The 21,742-nt window shown below is 36.4% G+C and overlaps 1 protein-coding gene across 1 annotated transcript; it reads right to left on the bottom strand.

Annotated features, from left to right (window-relative positions):
• Positions 1 to 204: 204 nt before the first annotated feature.
• On the bottom strand, positions 205 to 21,402 carry fer1l4 (fer-1 like family member 4). Its single transcript, XM_079483874.1, is given in 47 exon segments — positions 205 to 1,427; positions 1,638 to 1,738; positions 1,846 to 2,141; positions 2,367 to 2,608; positions 3,093 to 3,191; positions 3,365 to 3,450; positions 3,959 to 4,140; positions 4,267 to 4,421; positions 4,756 to 4,926; positions 5,151 to 5,278; positions 5,566 to 5,682; positions 5,784 to 5,918; positions 6,037 to 6,137; positions 6,543 to 6,582; positions 6,667 to 6,783; positions 7,472 to 7,584; positions 7,761 to 7,926; positions 8,355 to 8,516; positions 8,734 to 8,844; positions 9,218 to 9,391; positions 9,606 to 9,740; positions 10,208 to 10,332; positions 10,474 to 10,657; positions 10,810 to 10,962; positions 11,060 to 11,176; positions 11,368 to 11,455; positions 11,745 to 11,842; positions 11,984 to 11,989; positions 11,991 to 12,108; positions 14,569 to 14,758; positions 14,857 to 14,965; positions 15,087 to 15,190; positions 15,343 to 15,621; positions 15,787 to 15,973; positions 16,613 to 16,796; positions 17,122 to 17,284; positions 17,533 to 17,617; positions 17,762 to 17,824; positions 17,916 to 18,047; positions 18,181 to 18,241; positions 18,381 to 18,551; positions 18,672 to 18,713; positions 18,840 to 18,934; positions 19,025 to 19,124; positions 19,289 to 19,377; positions 20,592 to 20,647; positions 21,103 to 21,402. Coding segments are annotated over 47 exon segments (6,090 nt in total). The 5' UTR covers positions 21,182 to 21,402; the 3' UTR covers positions 205 to 1,246.
• Between the last annotated feature and the right edge of the window lie 340 nt (positions 21,403 to 21,742).

Below are 21,742 nucleotides of genomic sequence, written 5' to 3'. Positions count from 1 at the left end.
TACTGGTAATGCGTTGGGTCGTAATGGTGAGATGTTGATTGATGGGAACCAATAAACCATATTAATAAATATATAGCTCACAACAATTACATAAAGGTATTACATTATGGTGTTGGGTGAGACGATAATAAATCATTGTAATTGAAGCCATTTGATTTTCTATAGCTGTCTTAAGCACAGATTAGAAAGATATGACATTTCAGTGATATTGATCATATGATGTTTCATTTAATTACATATTGTCAATACATAAAACATTTATGATGATGCAAAACCATTCAATTCTACAATCTGCTGTATTTATTGACTGAACTAATATGAGTTTAACCAGATCAGATGATAGTAATGTGGTGCTAAATGTTATACAATAATGTTTACATTTGACTGTAAAGCAATGGAATACATCATAAATTAGTCCTGTATTTAGGAGCATAACACATAATTTCCCTCATTAACATTTTATTTTATTATTTACTTTTCTAAATGGACAGTTGTTTTACCAGGCAGGTAAAAATGTCAAACAATAGCATGAGATTTTCTAGACAAAATACACAATTAGACACACTTAATTCATTTAGCATTTCTGAAAATATCTGTTATAAATGTGAATTCATTTTAGTTTCTGTGACAAATTAGTTGTCTCGCATGAACCTGCGGTCTCATGGAAGCTTGCTGTAACCCGTCTGGATGTCATTCCATTTATCCAATCTTTATCCATGTGGCTCTCATGAACAGTAATCTATCATGAACATTAAACATCTAAATCCCTGTGTGTCTGAAACTGATAAATCTACCTCATGTCTTTTCACATTCTCTTCCCTTGCAGATAATAACCTCTAAAATTGACATTTAGAAATATTTTTGAAATATGGTATGAGAAGGCTTGGCCGTCTAGATGTATTTTTTTCTGAATACGATAAGTCAATATTTGTTTCTGTTTTTACTTCTAATGCCCTGCTTCAAGTTTCTTTTCAGGGAATGCTGATAGATACAATTATAATATATGCAATTGTTTTCTCAAGACATGGTTCAATATCAATATTCATTTTAAAAACAAGAATATATTACAACAATAATAAAATCAATATAATAAAAATCAGCAGCATGATTGGAAAATAATCATATTACATTAACTATCACAGACTTGCTTGTATTTTTAAGATCTTATATACACTCCGACCTTTATTATTTGTCCTGAAAACCTGTACAATTGTCAGTTGTTTGAATTGTGTGCGTTTCCATTTTCTCATCCGCTGACAATAAGTTGGCTGATGTGGTCTGGCATGGTGTAGAGAATGAGGACAAGGAAGATTGCCAGAATAGCCAGAATGACCAAAGCAATGATGTACTTCTTGTACTTCTTCCATATGAAGTACACAAAGGTCTTCAAGGGGTTCACAAACCAGTTGAAAGACGTCTTGGGACGGCTTAAAGAGAAAGGAGCATAGATAAAAAAAGAATACATTGTTATATGCAAAAGTATACTAGACTATAAAATACAGATAAGTAATTGTTTATAAACTTTGTTATAATTTTTTCCCCGGAATAACTTAAAAAGCTTAAATGTAAACTCAACAAAGAATCTAAATGTTTTTGGGGTACACATTAAAAGACTGAATATATTTTGAGTGCCTTACTTTGGTTTTTCCAGTGGTTCAGGTTCCTTACGTGCTTTCCCCACAGGACTCTTCTCGGCTTCCTCAGTTGTCACTAGATGGAACTCTGCCTCAACTTTACCCTTCAGACCACACAAAAGAAAAAATATGAGTCGACAGGTACAATGTAAACAATTGTGTTAGCACACTCAGTTTAGTCTTTGTTGGTGTGCTATAAAAGTCTGTTTACCATTAACAGAAATGTGTTTCCACTACTGTCAACAAACTGCAGATCTTCAAGTTTCATTTTATTACGCTTAGATTTCTTTTTCTTCTTTTTGTTTTTCTTCTCCTGTTCTGCCTCTCTCTCCTCCCTCTCAATGTCCTCCTGGCTCTTCAGTTTGATGAGCGGCCACCAGCCTTTCATCCTCTTGCTGCGGAAAATGGAGAAGCGAGGACCGGCCTTGTCTTTGGCCATTTGGACACTGCATTGCTCTGATGATTTTGATGCACGGACCATATCATTGAGACGCAACTCGATGGAACCTAAAGAAGCCAAGCATAAGGGAAAATCAAAAGGAAATGAAATCATCAAATGACATTTACATTTATGCATTTGGCATTACATTGCATTATATACATTTGTTTCGAAGTATGTGTCAAGTTTGTACACAACATTTCATTTCTCTGTACTCTAATGTCAGCTAAAGAGGAACTTGGCTGGTTGCAAAATGACCACTCAACCCTTGACCAGTACTAAGAACTACTAACCCAGGAAATCGTTGGAACCGATGCGGTCATAATCCCAGACCTGCAGCACCAGAACAGCTGGCTGGCGAAACTCAGTCTCGTCTATAGCGAACAGGGACTCTTTCTTCTTGTAGCAGATCTCCTTCTCCGTGGGGAGATAGTCAAAGTGAAACACAAAGCGCCAGTTGAAGTTGCCCTCTCCGGTTAGGGAATTAAAGTGCACATCTGTCTCTTGTTTCTCACCATCCAGACCTTTAATCCAACTGGGAATTAAAACATTTATACAAATATGTGTATGTTATTTTTATATAATATCATATTAAAACACATGGAATTATGATGTTGGACAGCATGTAGTTACAGTGTGTATAAAACACTATTGTGATTTGTTTTTGAAGGGACAGTTTACCCCAAAATTTAATTTCTGTCATCATTTACATAATGTATTTGTTCTGGTAAACACAAAGGAAGATATTTGGAAGAATGCCAGAAACCAAAAGATCTCATCCCTCATTGACTATAGTATTTGTTTTCCCTACTATGGCAGTAAATGCGGAATGAGATCTGGTTGATCACTGACATTCTTCCCTTGTGTTCAGCAGAACAAAAACATTTATACAGATTTAGAACTAAGGGTGAGTAAATGATGAAAGAATTGTTATTTTTGGGTGAACTTTACCTTTTAATATAAAATTTTTACTGTTTGTCTAACAAGTTTTATTAGCGTATGCTGATGTGTTTTCTGACCTTTTAACATAGATGTCACTTGATGGTTCTCCAGTGAAAGGATTGACATCATCCAGTACAACATCATCAGTGTTCCAAATGATCAAACGCAACTCGTAACTGGAAAATTAAACCATAACTGGAGTATTCTTTAAAACCCTGCATTCTCTATGTTAGAATCTTCATGATATAGTTTGTCCTTTGAACATGACTTCAAATGTCACAGCAAAGTTGCAAAAATATATTGGTTAAATGTAATAGCATTTATTGAGAGATTTAGATCTTTTCATTACCTCACTGGAAGTCTAGGCTTGATATTAACAGGTGGTGGTGGAGGTACATCCACAGGAAACATATCAATCCACATGTGAACGTAACCCTGTCAGAATATAGATATAGTGAATATATAACATTCTGCAACTATACACTTTACATTTACATTTAGTCATTTAGCACACGCATTTATACGAAGCGACTTTTTACAGATAGTTCAGGGAGCAGGGAGCAATAAAGCGATATGTCATACATCACATGCACTTGTGGAGACTTCAGGATAAACGCTTTTTTGTAAACTCATATTTGAAAAAGGGGTTTTTTCACCAATTTCTAAATTTCTCCTAAACATCAATACGTTTAATTGGAGAAAAACTAAATTGAGAACTTTTGCTTAAAGGGATAGACCACCCAAAAATGAAAGTAGTCAATGAAGTCCCAGAAAGTAGGTAACAACTGTCTTAGATCTTTCTCCTAAAACTGTTTTGGAGAAAAAATGAGACAAAGAACTTCATTCTCAATCTCAATAGTCGAGAACTTCATAAAATCTCCTGGGCTATGAAAAAGTAACCTAAAATAAAAGCAACGTAGTTTTATGAGCACAACAGTCTGACCTGAGGAAGACCTGGCTTCTCCGCGCTGAGCAGTGATCGGACCTCCACATGCTCGAGCACAAGAGGACACGCTCCCTCACAAAACTCTCTCATTTCTCCCCACCGCTGGAGAACACTCAGAGCTTTGTGCTCATCCAACTCTTCAAAGTCTTCCTCTGTCTTCTTATTCTTCTTCAGCAACTCTGCAAAGTTTCATTTTAATAAACAGATACATCCTGATTATAGCAAAAAGCTTGTCAGGTGTCTCCATAATAGTCAGATATTTTCCTAACCTGTTGACTAAATTAGGCCGTAAATGTATAAATTACCTTCTGGAAAAGCCTCATTGGGAATTTTAAAAATCTTGTTCAGAACTTTTATTTCTGACTCCCGATACTCTGGAGATGGAATCCCATTTTTCCGGCAGAACTCAGATAAAATTGCAGTGGGTTTTTTGGCATCTCTCCATTGGTTATAGCCATCCCTAAAATCACAAGACAGTCTAATATAGTTATACTTGTAGGAAAGATCAGGCCATTGGGGACTCATTGGGACTCTTAAATATTTCGAAAACAATACCTTACATGAAATCGACATGGTTGCTAAAAAGAAAAAAACTGTATTCTGTTGTTCTAATACGGTATAGCAGATGCAAACAATTAACAAAGGGCTCAAACAAACCGAGCATGTCAATAATGCTTTACACATCAGAGATGTTAGTGATGAAGGCAGTAATGGCAATAAAACTCATCACATTTATTATGATTATTATCTCCACAGCCATCATCATAATTTTCACCATACAGAGGGACACCCACTTGTCATAATGAAGGGCCAGACCGCAGCCAGCACGATGGCGGCTGAAGAACCGGTTTTCCAGGTCCACGCGGGTTTCGCCGATCAAGTCATCAGAGCCCACCAGATCATGATCAAAGATGTACAGTGTGAGCTCGGTCTCCAGAGGAAAGGACACGGTCAATTCAAACACTCTGCAGAGAGATTGAAGTGGAGTTTGTTTTATTAAGAGAGTGAATCAGCTATGTCATAACTTAATACCTTTTTTTACTTTGATTTTTTTTACTTTGATTAGTCTATATGAAATTAATCTGAACGACATTTCCAGTTTTACATCTAATGCGTCCCGTTCCAACGTTCCAATATGTTGGGTCAAAAATGGACCAACCCTTTCCCCAAAGAATTGGACTGCACTCACTCTCCAAACACTGGGTTGAGTTGTTTGGGAATGTAGCGTTCTTTGCTGTCGATTTGCTGTTGGCCGACCTTCACCACTACATAAGGATCTGCCTTTCCATTGGGGTCTGTAGGGGCCAGGTTAGTTGCCTTGGAGTTTATAAAGAAAACAGTAAAGTAAAGTAAAGTAAAGTAAAGTAAAGTAAAGTAAAGTAAAGTAAAGTAAAGTAAAGTAAAGTAAAGTAAAGTAAAGTAAAGTAAAGTAAAGTAAAGTAAAGTAAAGTAAAGTAAAGTAAAGTAAAGTAAAGTAAAGTAAAGATATATTGTATTATAATAACTGTGATATTATAATAAAGTGTTATTTGTACTATGCAAGTAATGAAATGTGTTGAAACTTACATTTTAATTTAAAAGTGTGCTCTTAAAAAAATACTCACTTTCACTACATACACCCTCACAAGGACTTTAATGGGTGAATTTTTTGGTAGGCCATTAGTGATCTGACACTCTGCATCTTCATCTTCAGGAGCGAGGGGGTATATTAGAAACGACCCCTGAAATGAAGTACAGCTCTGGTTTAACCTAAAATCCTCCATGTTTTTCGTACATGTCATCAAAATGTAAATCAAAGAGCCTCACAAATCGCTCATCTTACCTTATATTTGCCCATATATCTCGTACTCTCATCCTCCTCTTCGTCGTCAGCACTTGATTTGCCTTTGTAAATTGGAAATATGTGCAACCAGTCCTCGAACTGACTGTAATCATTTTCCAACTCAGACTTGTACAACTAGGGAATCAAAGACAAAACAAAAGATATAAAACTTTAAATTATAGAGATGTTATTACAGTTACTAAAAAACACCTAAAATGTTTTTATATATAGAAATGTGAAGAATTTGGAGGACCTTTAATGTGGCAATCTTCTTTCTCTTTGGAGGAGGTAGCTCTATCTCAATGGTAGTGTCTTCTTCTACCTCCAGTGCAGATATGGTCAGGGGTCCTCCGTCTGTATAATGTGACATTAAATTATGGGATCAGAGAGATTTGGCTACACTTGTGTCCTGTGCAATCTAGCTGAACATGCAGTTCACAAAATGTGACCCCAAAAACTAACCTGACGTTTAGTCTACACAAAACACGCAGAAAGGTTTCACATTGGGAAGGCTAAAAACTAATGACATCTGTAAAAAATGCTTGACCATTTCTCAGAACTTACTTGAATTTTCCAAGCATTTTAGCAGACACCAACAACCACATGCACTTACATAAGGACGATTTTTTAGATTAACTATGAATACAGCGAGACTTTGATGGGCCACAGGATTCATTTTGGTGGCAATTTATAGAATTTTAATTTGTGTGGTTTAGGGGGGAGGATATTGTCACAAAATCATGCAAATATTTAGAATACCTCCATCTTCGGCATTGTCCATGTCATCATCTTTATCCTCCTGAAAAATGAGCATTGAAAATATAGAGTAAAACAATATATCACACAAATCTAGTTCTTTAAAATAATCTATAAAAACAATCACCTGTTTTTCAAGTTCAGCCAGTGACGCGTAATACTTAGACCACCAATCAAGCTCCTCCTTTTCTGGCTCCTCCTCCTCTAACTCCTCCTCTTTTTTCTTCACTTTTTTCATTGGAGCCTGAAAGTTTAGTTTTTGCAAATGCATTTTTTCATGTTTAGAGGGAAATACAGACACAGATGATACAAATACAGTGAATAAGTCTATGAACTACAGACAAATGGTCTAAAACTATGAAGACAAAATAATTAACAAAATATTTCTTGAATTTATGTCTACTGCAATGATATATAGAGATGGCAAATGTATGTGAAGTAAATATGCTGGTTAATTAAAAAGCTATGCACACATTGAACACAAACACAGATTTGAAAGCACACACACACACATTCTTATGATTGAAAGCATCTCATTTGGATATCAGCGGGGGTCTCGGCTATGCAGTGACTGCCCAATTAATCTGAGTGATATATCAGCAGAAGCTCAAACTGTCACAGGACATTCTACCAGCCAGCAGATCCCCAGAATCAACAGGTTAATGGGTTCAAAGGCTCTCACATTTAATAACTACAGGGCACGTATGGTAAATAAAATAACATGTGCGCCAAGTACTCGTTAGGAGCTATTTCAAATGTCCCGAAATAGCCAACTATTGCCATCCCACCCAGCCTGGATGAGCGCAGCTGTGTACAACATCTGATAACTGGTGTGGAGGATATAATTTTAAAACCACTTTAGACATGGTGAGCAGACATTTGTAGAAAATGATCATTCTTTGAAACTAAGAATAATGAAAAGGGAATCTTACAGTGACAAAATTCATTGGGTTGATGGGAATTTTGGTGTCCTTAAGAGGAAGCCCTCCCAGATCCATGGTGATCACTGTGGTTAGAGGGGTGGTCTTTTTGGGCGGCTTTTTCTCTGAAAATATTAGAGGAGGTTAAAGAATAGCTATTTTTCACCATTGCAACATCAGCATTATGAAGAGACATGGCACTTTCTAAATAAAATAGTTTTAAAGGCAGATATCAGGGTAGGAGATGTTTTTCTGTGCCTTTTTGATTTTGCCCTAAGAAACATTTGAGCAAGTTTCATACCCTCTGGCTCTTCTTCCTCCTCCTTCCACTCGTCTTTGTCTTTAGGACCAAACTGCACAAGGTTTTGAACCACGTGTGTTCCCACAAGGACCAGCCTCCCAAATGCCCTCTGCTCTATTACGAAGATAGTGAGAGGAGGATGAAGGTAGACAAGTTCTGGAAGCTCCTGAGGAAACAAAAAATGTCAAAGAAAACATGCAGTTTTGTTTTATAACACAAGAAAACTTGTTTCGACAATGTTTACAATATAAACGGTTTAGTGTCTTTTTTGATACAACACACAACACATTATGAAAGAAAAAGAGTCTTCCCAAAAAGTGTTCATAAACTTGTATGAAAATGTATACATTGATTTGTAGCCTATTACAAAACCATATATACAAAAAGATTTTGAACATTTATACAACAACACAATGTTTTTATCAGTTCAGTCTTAAAACACAAATAAAAACATTAAAACATGTGTATGTGCAATAAATCATTCTAAAAAACAGCCAGGATCTCACCAGCTGACCTTAGAGTTATTCTGAAATGTGATCAAAGCTTGTATTTGTTCTTAAAGTTTGCTATTAATTGAAAAAAGGGGAGTCTTACGACATCAAAGTGTTTCACCACATCATTGAAGTTAGGGTTTAGCTTGTAGCTCTGAATTTCCTCTGACTCTATCATCTGGCCAGCACACTCCATCCTCACTTGAGGACGTTCAACTTCAAACAGGTTGACCCGTTTCAGATTCCTCAGACCCCAGTACAACACCTACATCCCACAAACACTTTCATTTAAAACACTGCAGGCTCATACAAAACCAACTGGCAAAAAATGTCACAGGTCACAAAGTACTGCAATTCATGAACAGAAATGTTTTGCAAAAAATCAATTCGTCTTTGAGGACTTAAGAACATCAAATGTTGATGTGGAATAAAACTCTTGATTTTGATTCAGTTTGTATCCGTTCATGGTTCTTTCCTTGTACCTCTATTCTGTATTTCTTCAGTACAGGTCGAACTCCTTCAGGAATTATATAACGGTGGTCTTCTTCAGTATACTTGAGTTCCTTGGGGTCAACATCTAATGGCAGAGCTGGCTGGATGGATTCATTAGACACAAAAAGAAACCTTGTTACATTTTTACATTTCATTATTACATTTTTTTGCCAAATCATTATGATGACTCACTCATTTTGTCAATGAGTTTTGCAAATATCAAACCAGTAAAAACTATTAAAAAGTGCTTGTCAACACAGTATTTAATGAGATTTTTAAAAGTGTATTCAAGGTTTCAGAACGACAGTGACGATATATAGGTTTGAAAGCAAATGTATTCAACTATAGACATATAAAATCTGATAAACTATAAACCACAAACATTGAATAGAGTTCAAAATTCACTACTATTGAGATTGTTCAGTTATATGTGTTGGTTGAGCTCTCAAACCTCTGCTAAACCAGGGCACTCACCTCTCCAAAGCTTGAGTAATCCAGCTCGATTAACTCAAGAGCAGCCAGGATTTCACCAGCTTTGCTTTTGCCTTTTGTGATCTCAAAAAACTGTAGCTGAGGCTTCTTATACGGCTCCTCTACAAACTTCAGCTCTGGTTTTGCATATGCACGGCCGAGGGATTGCGGACTACCCTGCGAACATATTAATTCAAATAATTTAATAAATATTCAGTGTTTTATGGACAACTGCAAAAAAAAAACATTCGTTAATTGGACTTGACGTTAAAACTTATTGCTAGACTTTGTGACAACTAGCCCCGGTCTCTCGAGAATATTTCATTCGAAAAATACATTATTAAGGGAAATCAAAACAGCATAGGTCACATTAATACATTGAAAGTCTCACTAGTTTGTTGTAGTCATAGAGGTTGATGATGACCACAGGTGGGTCTTCCCTAAAGTCGTCCTTACTGCCCTCCATTAGAACCTGATCATACAGCAGTAACTCACACCAGGTGGGGGACAGAGTTTCTTCAATCATCTAAAAACATTAAAACCACATTCTTTAACAATCCCCCAGCCATATAAATAAAATAAAATAAAATAAAATAAAATAAAATAAAATAAAATAAAATAAAATAAAATAAAATAAAATAAAATAAAATAAAATAAAATAAAATAAAATAAAATAAAATAAAATAAAATAAAATAAATAAAATAAAATAAAATAAAATAAAATCAAATCAAATCAAATCAAATCAAATCAAATCAAATCAAATAATCAAATCAAAGCTAACATAACATCATAACACAACATAACATAACACAACATAACACAACACAACACAACACAACACAACACAACACAACATCATCACATCACATCACATCACATCACATCACATCACATCACATCACATCCCATCACATCACATCACATCACATAACATCACATCACATCACATCACATGACATAACATAACATAACATAACATATAATATACCCACCCGTGTGACCTGACACTGAGTAGAGAACACGACCTTGGCGAAGGGGTCAGACAGACCGTTATCATCCGCTGCGATGATGCCACGTGCTTGGTAAATGTGAGCGCGCAACTGGAAATAGCGACTGTCTGTACAAAAGACAAAACAAGGATTGTAATATCTATGATAACGAATTCAAATGTCATCCAAATGAAAATATATCAATTTTTAAAGCTGCCATGGAGAAATTATGGAGACTGTCAAAGATTAAATTGAATTTTCTGAAATACCTTCCACTGCTAAGTTGATGGGAGGCATGTTACGGGGGACCAATGCTCCAGCTGTGGGCTCCTCGTAAACAGCTCTAAAATCGGCTGGAAGGCTGGTGACACAGTTCTTTGCATACTTTGTGATACCAAGCCACAGGTAGAGCTCTAGTTTGGCAAAGATTTCTCCCACTGGCCCTCCGGGGGTCTATCAATTGAAAAGTATTACAAAGTGTACTTCATATTTAATATACAATTGTTTTTAGTAAAGCTCTAAAATATAACCGAACTGCGTTGGTAATGAGATTTTTGTATAAATTCATTTTAAACGTTTAAGGCAGAATAATGTTGTGAAGGTACCTTCATGTAAACGGTAGCAACTTTACCGCAGTCTTTACCCTTCTCTTCCTCGACTAGTGAGAAGAGAATGGAGTGCACTGGGATCCTGGCGTAGGCCACTCGTTTGTCCCCACTCATCATCCACAGAAACACATCGGGCAGAGTGCTCTGAGGCTACGGTGACAGCACATGTAGTATGTGACTTGACATTGATTCAGCTTGTAAATAGATCTGAATAGTAAATGATGGTCTGGTTGATATTGAGCATTACCTCTTGTGCCAGGAAGCGGACCCTCTTGGTGATATTTCTGAGATCTGTGAGCCTGTCTTTTACTGTATTTCTTGTGGTTCTTTTCTTCAGTCTGAGCGCCTGCTTGGCCAACATAACCTGTGAAATCATTTACATAAATTCACTTGGCAGATGTTGTTATTCAAAGTGACTTTGTGCAGTCAGGTAAACATTTGACTTGTTTGTGTTTTCTGGGATAAGAACCCATGAGTTTGGTTAAGTAGTCGGGATACAGAAACCACATAATTAAATGTATTTTCCATAGTCTGATAATAGTATGGTTAACTTACAATGTTACGTTTGATGAGCTGAACACGGCACTTGTCCAGGTGGTTTTGGCGAGAATTTCTCTTTCTGTCTAAGTTTGTACTATACTGCCTAAAAGTCAACGAGAGTGAGTTTTGTATTATCCAGGGAATATAAAAAATAGATGCTAATAGGGCTATAGTCATAAAGATGGTTCGGTAGCACTTTATTTTACAGTCCTGTTTTCCATGTATATACTGTGTACTTGTTACAGTATTACATTAAATATAATAACTGGGTAATACCATCAACCGTAAACCTAAACTTATAGTTACCTTATACTACCCAGTACAATCTTAGGTAAGTAAGTACACTATAGGTGCACATACTGTACAATAAAGTGCAACCGATGGTTCCCTACTTGCAAGTAGAGAAGAATTCAAGCACAACATCCACAAAACGCTCTTTAGCTTTGCTTCTGGGTCTTTTCAACAGCATCTCGACCTCATCAGTGCCATACTCCTTAAAGAAATGAAAGGGAAAACACAAATCACAGAATTTCTATTCAGAAAACATGGAAATTTCAACGAGTGTTGAAATAGTGGGTATAAAGGTAAATGCAGTGAAATAATTGTAGTGTAGCATAATTCAATGTAGCACTTGCAAGTCTGTCAGCCATCTTGGACAACCAGTTGCAGTTGTGAAACCTGAAGGTGTGGTCCTCAAAGTAGCTCCACACGTAGATACACGGCTTCTCCCGGACGAGGGGAATGCAGCTGAATGATCTGGTTGATAATAATAATGATGACATATGAATTATTACTTTTTAATAAACTTTAGTAAAACGCTGCCTTTAATGGGGAGGGGGGCTAGTGTCCAGCTAATGGAGTAGACACACTTTTTGAGTCTCCTCAAGATGCCTCCTGGTTTTGTTTAATATACCCGTCAATATCTCAGTTTACCCTACATACGAGTACACTATTTGTTCTTTAATGGTTGGCGATTGCTGCAGTGTGGTAAAGGTTTTTATTATTGCCCATGGAAATAATGACTTCCAAAAAGCTCTCGAAGGCCGCACAGCAGTATAAGAATTGAAGAAGTATGCAGGCCAACAGAGCAATTTTTCAGATTAAATCAGCTTCGGGTGCAAACCCAAAGGAAATGAACGTTTGTTTTCAGGAATTTTATAAAAAATGTTTTACTTCATAATGTAATGAGCCTGAATCAGATATTACTGATTTCCTTTATAGGATTGAAAGTCCAAAGGTTACTAAGGCTACCAGAGAGGAGCTTGATCAAGAGTTCACTCTAGATGAGATTTTAAAGGCTATCAAGTCTTTTCCAAATGGTAAGGCTTCAGGTCCGGACAGGTTCTGTATTGAATTCTATAAAGCTTATGCAGACATAATAGCCCTGTTACTGCTAAGAATGGTAAATCATTCCTCTCAGAATTTATTGTTCTCTGATTCGCTTTATGAGGCAGACGTTTGTTTGTTATTGAAAAAATATAGGGATGGCACGGATCCCTCCAAATATAGACAGTGCTTAAATGTGATCAGAATATTGTTGCCAAAGTGTTGGCCATCCGTTTGAGCAAACATGCATTTATTTATTGGCTCTTTTTCTTGGTATTCAATTAACTGGAAGAAAAGCATATTTGTCCCCATTGGCAGTCATTTGCCTAATACGTTCCTCTATATAGAGTCCCTCTCCTTTAAAATTGTGCACAGTCACTATACTTATCTAGGACTGGTTATTCCTGAAGATCCAAAAGACGTCTTAATTTTGTATGGCTGCAATAAAGAGCTTTAAATCTAACATTGAAAAGAGAATAATAATGTTACACCTACTTTAAATGAAAGAACCTTTCAAACATGGAACAATAAGGGTCTTTCTAGATTTAATGATTTGCACATAGATGGTCATTTCTCTTTATTTCAGCAGCTTTTTAGAAGATTCCATCTTTCTCATTCTCATTTTTTTCGCTACTTGCAGATTTGACATTATGTTCTACAGGCTTTCTCTTATAGGAATCAGCAGGAGGATTGTGGTTTCTATAACCTAGAACGACAAGCACCAGACTCCATATGGTTTCACAATTTCTCTCCCGGTATTCTGAGCAAACGCATCTTCTGATCACATTAGGGTTGCTTGGGAAAAGGAGGCTGGTATTAACCTATCTGTTGACCTTTTGTCAGATACCTTGGAGAGAATACACAGCTGTTCTATCAATGCAAGACTCCCATTTATTCAATTTAAAATTGTACACAGGCTTCATTATTCCAAAACCAAACTCCACAAGATTTATCAAACTGTGTCCTATTTGTGATCGATGTCAGGGTGCAGCGGAAACGTTATCTGATTCTTTTTGGTTCTGTTCAGAACTTTAGTTACTGGTACGATATTTTTCTTTGGCCATCTTTGTCTATTCTGAATCTGGGTGCTGGGTATCCATTGTGACGGCCAAGATAATTATATTAAGGGGTTGAAAAGCAACGGCTCCTCCATGTTTTCAGAAATGGCTGTCTGAGATGGTCACCGTTTTAAATATTGAAAAAATACGGCTCAAGGAAACGAAGTCTCCTAATTTTCTTAGGCATCTTCCTCCAACATTTGCACAACAACAGAATTTAAGGATTGTAACAAATCCTTTATAATTTGTTTGTGTTCTGATTTTTGTCCCTCTCTTTGTATGATTTGAACTTGTTTTTGTATTTCATCTAGGCATGTTTTATATTTGTAATCTCATCTGGCTTTGTAGTTGTTAGAAAATTAATAAAAACAATATTGTATAATATTGTCACTTGTATTTAGATCATATTAAACTGAAAAATTACACTCTAAATGTTGGGTTATTTGAACCCATTGTTGGGTCATAAATGGTCAAACCCAACTGTTGGGTCAAATATATTCCCACAACCATTTTCTTGGTTAATTGAACCCAAACGGTTGGGTTTGTCCACTCTATACTGAACCCATTCTATAATTAACCCAGAATATGATTATATTTGACCCAAAAATGGGTTGAAACAACCCAGCATATGTTCATTAATAACCCAACTTTTGGGTTTGTCCATTTTTAACCAAACAATGGGTTCAAATAACCCAACATTTTTTGGAGTGTATGTGCATTTTTTATAACTTCGAAAATGAAGTTGAAATTAGTTAAATTATTTTCGTTAAAGTAACGAAAATACATCCATTAATATGAGTTTTTGAGTACATCAAGAAAAATATTTATTCACCTGTCATATTCAGTGGGTTGTGGTCTTCTGGGAGCTGTGACAGATTTGCCTTGAAGGCTTGGATTCAGTACCTCTTCTTTCTCCAGCTCGTCCTCTGATTCTAACAGAGGTTGTCTGTCATCAGCCAAATTCTCCTGACTAGCACTCTTGCTGGACTTGACCACAATATCTGCAGTTTTCCCATAGTTCCCTGTGAAGTACACTACCTGAGTCGCCATTGTACTGCAAACTAACATTACTGTGTGCATGTACTGCCTGCATATAAAGCATTAAACAGTTCAGTTATACCTATAGAGAGCTCAAAGGTGACAGGTTTGGAGCCAATAGAAGGATCTATCATTGTCGCCTCAAAGAAGGAGGCAAACAACAAAAACTCATCTTTGTCTCCTGTGAAATTCTGCAGGAAATAAAAAAGGTTACAGCTTAAACGTAGGAAGCTACATACATGCAATACAATACATCAAAGTTTGTTATATGCTGTTATGGTTTTTCCGTTCCAGACAGACGTGTTTACTCACATCAGGAAGAGGGTGAACTTCTTCCACTTCCACTGTGACAGCAGACGGTACCTCAGTGCTGATATCTTCAGATTCTTCAGCCGGTCCACTCTGACTCTGCACCGCTACACCGTTTACAATTAGCATGCAAGACCAACTCTAATACACGCATACACTATATTTATATTTATTTTATTATTATAAGTATTTGTGTTGGAAAAAAGCAGTGTAGAAGGATGGTGTCAATATATTTCTTGTAGCAATATGGATGTTTCACCTTCTTTGCCAGCCTTCTTCTTCTCTTTTGACTTCCGGCTCTTGCGTTTGAGAGTAAGTTTGCTCATGGCGTTCTTGACATTAGCAATTCCCTTATTCTCTGTCACTGCCGCTGTGGGGGAAGTATAAACTTCCACAGACAGCGAGAGCAGCATTCTGCCCCTGTAGAAGATGCCCTCGCTCAGCCCTTCATTAAGATCCCTATGGATGTCCCTCAGTGTGGAGTTTTGAGGAGAACCGTACAGATTGACCCAAGCTGGACCAAAGGTGGGATTGAATCCTGTTGGATGGAGGAGAGATGGGGACTAAAGTGAGGTACGATTTAAAATGCTTGGAGTTAAACAAAAACTTAAGAAATATGAGACACACAGCAAATGAAAATACATTGATGTTAGTAAATGAATAAAAAATGTTTATCGTTCTATTATATTTTATTGTTATAAACCATTTCGGTTGTGGTTGGAGATTTGAAGAAGGTCCAGGAAGTGTGTTGCCACGGCTACTTCTCCAATGTTAGCATCATCAAGGATCTGGATTTTGATTCGTCCGGCAAGAGGAGGAAACTGCTCAATGAAGGATATCTGTTCATTCCACTCGGGAGCGTTAGTGTTGCTTTCTACTGACGTCTCTCCCTATGACACAATATAATGACACTGTAAACATGATTTATGTAACCAAATATCCTTCATGTGATAACATTTAAATATTCTTTTATTTAATGGTTATCATAATACCACCAAATGTACCAACATTAGGTTACATTAACAAAACAGAAACCTGGAAATAAACAAGAGGTTTGGCTTCTAGGGCCTTTTGAACAGTTCATAGATAAGAGAAGCGCTGACATCATAACAAATTATTCTGAGCTGAAATGTTTGCCAATAGCCTGTGTGGCAAGAGTCAGAGAGCAGATCAAATATTGAAAGCACCTCTACCCATTTAACAAACAGAAGCACGGCCAGGGTGTGTGTGTTTGGCATTTGTGGCTATAAGAATTCACCTGACAATGGCGTTACTTCACATTGAATGACGGTTAAAACAATTTTTTTTAAATGAAATAGTTGAGCCCTATTGTAGTATGGCACTACAAGGAACCAAATCTTTTAGTTAAGAGCATTTGACTATTTAAACACAGGTGCACATTCGAGAATAACTGATCAAAAACAAACACACTGTTTGCAAGGTTTTAGGAATGTCAGTTCTTCCTGTTCGAAATCTGTGGTGTTGCACAACCTGCTTAAAACAAAACTAGAAAGCACAAAGGAAAGCACCTGTTGGCCAGCAAATGTGATCTGAACATAAGGATCAAGGAAGACCTTCTTGTCCCCCATCATCTTCGAGAAGTTCCCCATGAAACCAGAGTTCATGCTGGGTAGACCTTCAGCTCTGTAGACCTTTAGGAGAAACTTCGCCCAAGGACGTTCTGATGGCATCCTCTTTGGCAAAAGAAGGTTCCTGCGTAAAAGGACATTAATATGTGTACAAAATATGATAATAATGATGAACTTTCCCTTTTAATGTCCTTTTTGTACCTCTAACAACATAATGTTTGTACCTTTTTGGGTACATCATTGTCATAAGGACATATATTGTGTGTATGTAAAGCTACAGTTAAATGTTTTGTTCATCGAGGAACAAAATTGTACCTTCACAGTACCCTTTTTCGGACAAACTCAACCCTTGGTTTAAATTCACCTAGCAAAGGTAAATATCGGATATTGTACTGCTGGGAATCAGCAGTAAAAAGTTAAAAATATTCTTCCATATGTGAGGCTCTTACTTTTCAATATCATCATTTTGGCTCCCAGCTGGTGCCAGGCTGACCATGCCCATGGGGTCTCCCTTCATCACCACACTGACAGTACATTTCACATAGCCTTTAATTCCCGAGCGGGTGTCTTTGGGGTCAGTTAAGGGAGCCCATTTCTGATAGAAACGGTGATCTGCAGTGAGATATATCGCTGTGTTAAGTACTTAAAATGATCAATGACGCAGCACTAAGTCTTCAAGCAGACCTATAATCATGAGCTAATTATCACCATTAAAACGTCCTGGGAAATGTTATTAACTTTTACAAAAGCAATAAAGTTGAAGTTTTTACATTCTTTACTTGACTGCATACATCAACGCTCGCAATGAACAAGTCTTTATTATTCATTTAATAGTATATTTATTATTGGAGTCACAGTACCTGGTTGTTGATAGACTGTGCTGATGTCTATCTTAAATGTTCCAATGTGTTTCATCATAAATGCGAGAACTTTCTTATGAACCACCTAAAATACAAACAACAAAAAAACTTTAGATTACAAATATACTGTCTCATCATGACTTTAGGCTAGATTAACAAAAAAGGACCAGATCCAAAACAATTCTTCACATGTAATGGTCTTTAAAGATGACAAGCAATAAATACTTACAGAAATCTCAATGACTTTATCAAACAGCACATTCTGTGTCTCTTGGAATTCAAACATGAAATTCTTGAAAATAAAAATAGGAAACACACGAACAATCATGAGAGGTATTCATAAAGCTCCAGATCTATGCTGTGAGGTCTATTTAGACAGTTACCTCATTGTAAAATGGACAGTTGGTGGATTTCTGAGTAGCTGTGTGCCTTTTCTCATCTCCGATAGTCACATACACAGCTGGGTTGATGTTCACCCCTACAAGTTTCTGAGCCTCAATCACATTTACATTCACCTGAAGAGAAACGGATATAAATTGGACCTTAGAAATAAGATGTGCGAAGCAAAACTATAAAGGCAGTAAAGAAGCACTTATCATGCGAGATTTATGGCCATGTTTTTCAACATTTTGTTTTTAGATTGTTTACCTGGAAAGACTTCACCTTAGGTGCGATAGCAAGTTCATGCTTTGATAAACACCTGCAACGACTATACAGACAACATACCATGGTTCAGAAATTGTATCACTTCTTACATTCTCAGATGATGGGTCATTCTCATGATAAACTGTTTAATAAATAGTATTGTATTACACTGCAATGTAATGTACTGGTGGTAATTAAAACACCTCAGAATGGGAGTAAATGTCACATTGGCACACTCCATGTCTGAAAAATCAAAATCGTCATCATAGTCATCGTCGTCTTCATCTCCGTTCTCATCATCAGTTTTCATGAGGCCGCGACCGATCCGCCTGGTCTCCCGATCCAGCTGCAGAGGACGCAGACCATCTGAAGAGCTGTGAAATACAAAGATCACTTAATATTAAGATCAGAAGATGTTAATCAGCTAAAGAAATGAAATGAAGCTGTTAAGATGAAAATGTCTAAAAATAACTATTGAATATGATGTCTTGTACCTTGCGTCGAGAAAACCTGTGTTCCTGTAGACAAGCTCTGAGCTGAAAACATTTAAGAATAATACAGACTTAAAGATAATTCATTAAATAAATACATTTGTGTTCAGGTTTAAGTTTTAAAATAATATATATAGAATAAAGAGATATACGAAAGATTTTCTGTCTCACTCGTCACTGTCCTCTGTCCTGAGGAAATCCTCACTGTCCCATCCTCCAGCAGCACCCTGAAGTGGCTGATACTTCACCTCCAGCTCAATGTAGATCTACACAATACATACGCCCTATATTACTTAAATCTTTTTAACAGCAGGAACGTTTGAATAATCCGTATTTGCTGTGATGGAGTCACTCACATCAGTAAGGCTGTGTTGACTGTCTGTTATGGGCTCACGCAGGAGCATCTGACCCACAGCCACTACATGCTGCAGGCTGATCACCATCTTTCCCAGCAACCTGCATCATACATCATTTCAAACATATCTGATCATAAAGGCTCAGTAAACCTTTTGACCCGACACAGTGATCACAAATAGCCAATATGGAATATTAGAAGTACCTCGAATATATTCAAGTAAATTCAAATATAATGTTTGCTTTAGGCTGATTCAAGTGCTGACCTGTTGCTAAACACCTTACTGCAGTTGTACACGCTGATAGACAACACTTCATCTCTCTCTATTTTCCCATAGTGAGGCCATCTGAAGTGCTGGAGTCACAAAATAGAAGAGCCAAAAAATAGAAACTTAAGCAACTTATTTCACGCAGACATATTTATTTGCATTCATCTGTACACTTTCTCATGATTACTGATCTTGTCATAGATGTTTTGTCTATTTTATAGCATGAAAGCAAAGACATCTGAAAAGATGTGAGTCATCGAAGGTAAATAACAGGCGCCAAGAGTGATGTCTGGTGGGGATATTTGTACAAGATTTGCTTTTAATGCCCGGTTAGGTTGCAATAAACCATCTAAATGTAAGATTTATATAACAAAATAGACAAAACAACAAACTAATGGTATTTATTACAAATATTAAGATGTCTATTATAACAAGTTGGGCATAATCTTTGGCTACTACTGTCTATATCTGGGAAAGGTGGTAAGTTGTTATAATAAATACTTGTTCTTCTTGATCTTACCCTTGAAAAATAACATAGTCGGGTTTATTTTAAATAAACTCAGCTCAGATGTTAAAACATAAAGATTTTTTTTAGGTAACTGAGATAATAATTTTATAGTACGGCTTTTGTATTTATCACTGTATTAGAAGTATATGTTAACATTTGTGTTTGTAAGCAACAAATATGATTTTTAGTCTATTCGTGTTAGATTGCTTCTTTTCAATCAGTGCATGTTTTATAAACTGTTTTCTTTGCTCAGTTTCTTTTCAACCATTGACTTGTTTTGCTTAAGTTAAAGTATAACCTTGTTACAGACCTCTGTCTTAACAACTATATAAATTGTATTAGTTTCTGAACCTGTACTGTATAGGTGGCTGTTTACACGGCTTTGTAATGTTGTAATGTTGGGTGGCAGATCTTCCGGTGATGACTAACTGTAAAAGGTGTGGTCTTTTTGGTGATCCTCTCCCTAATAACACAGCCAAACATTGATTCAAATTTTCTGTGAAGGATGAGAAGCTAGAATTTTGTTCTATGAGAAGGCAGAATTGCTTGTTGTTTAGGGTTCAGCTGGTCATATCCAAGATTATTTCTTTGATATTTCTATGCATTCTGCACTATAGAAACATATCTATTGACGATTTCACTTTTTTTTAAAGGAACCACAATTAAAAGCTCAATAATACTTTTTAAAGCAGGATCCTGGTTTGACTACATAAACAAACCCAAACCAACATCAGCAGGCAGTAAAACTAACTGAGGTTCAGTGTCAACAACACATAGGGACAAAGACGTTACCTCATTAATGATGGCAATATTTTCACACTCTAACATCCGGGTTTTATGAGTAAAACCTAGATGTAAACAAGGTATAAAACAAAAGGACAGCATATGAGGTTGTAGGATAAATGTGCTAAAAAAACATGACAGATTTGTTGATACAATTTTAACAGAAAAAAGTCCTTGACTGAGTACGGGTAGTTGACGGACTCATATGCAAATTTGTCCTATGGTGTGAAGGCATACATTTAGTAAATAAAAGCTAACAATGAAGATAAATCTCTCTATTTTATATAGGAATAATGTAATGTTATATTAACAGTTTGTTTTCTAAATGTTGCTGTCACACCATAGGACACTTGATGATTTAGTTAGTTTGTCAACTAACACATGCAAAAAAAGCACTGACAAAATATGTCAATTTTAGAAGCTTTTTTATAAAACTTGAAAATTATATCATGAAGAAACATTATCACCAGTAATAAGTTTACACACTAATAGTAATATGTTTAGCTGAATAACTGCTTACCTCTAAAAGACAATTCCACTTTCCGGTCATATTTTCCTGGCAGGTTATATATCCTCTTTAAAATGACAGTTATAGACATGGTAAAGAGCTGTACTGTGTCCTGTAATCCACCGTGTTAAATGTGGTTCCAATTGGTCATCATTGTTAAAACATGAATAGGATATTATCCCAATACTTGAGAGAAATGATCACTAGACATACATCCACAAAATCTTTAAGGTATCCATAAAACATTTAGCTTTTAATACACCCGGCAACCAGTATGATCCTAACAGCTCAAGATAATGTGAAAGAATGTCTGAAGGAGTGAGCACTCCCCAGGCACCAGGGGAGTTTCATTGTACTGTTTGCATATGATAATAACAAACAGGTGAACTTTTAGTGAACGCAGACATAGTTCAGCCAGGTAAAACTCAAACTCTAAAACCTTAAAGAAAGCCAAGTATTGGTCCAAATATTTAAAATACCCCTTCACTTTAATAACTGTATGACAGATGGCACATGCATTCATTTCAAACGCTTAAAAAATAATGTGTTGAAAAGGCAATTTTATTGAGAATGTCTTCACGGTGGTTAAAAAGCAGTGTAATTGAGCAACAGAAATGCATAATATTTTGTTGCCTAAAGTAAAAATCAATAA

Source organism: Barbatula barbatula, assembly GCF_947034865.1.
Source record: "Barbatula barbatula genome assembly, chromosome: 20".
NCBI classification, from domain to species: Eukaryota; Metazoa; Chordata; class Actinopteri; order Cypriniformes; family Nemacheilidae; genus Barbatula; species Barbatula barbatula.
The sequence above is the reverse complement of the archived record's forward strand: the minus strand, read 5'-3'. Positions and strand labels throughout refer to the sequence as shown.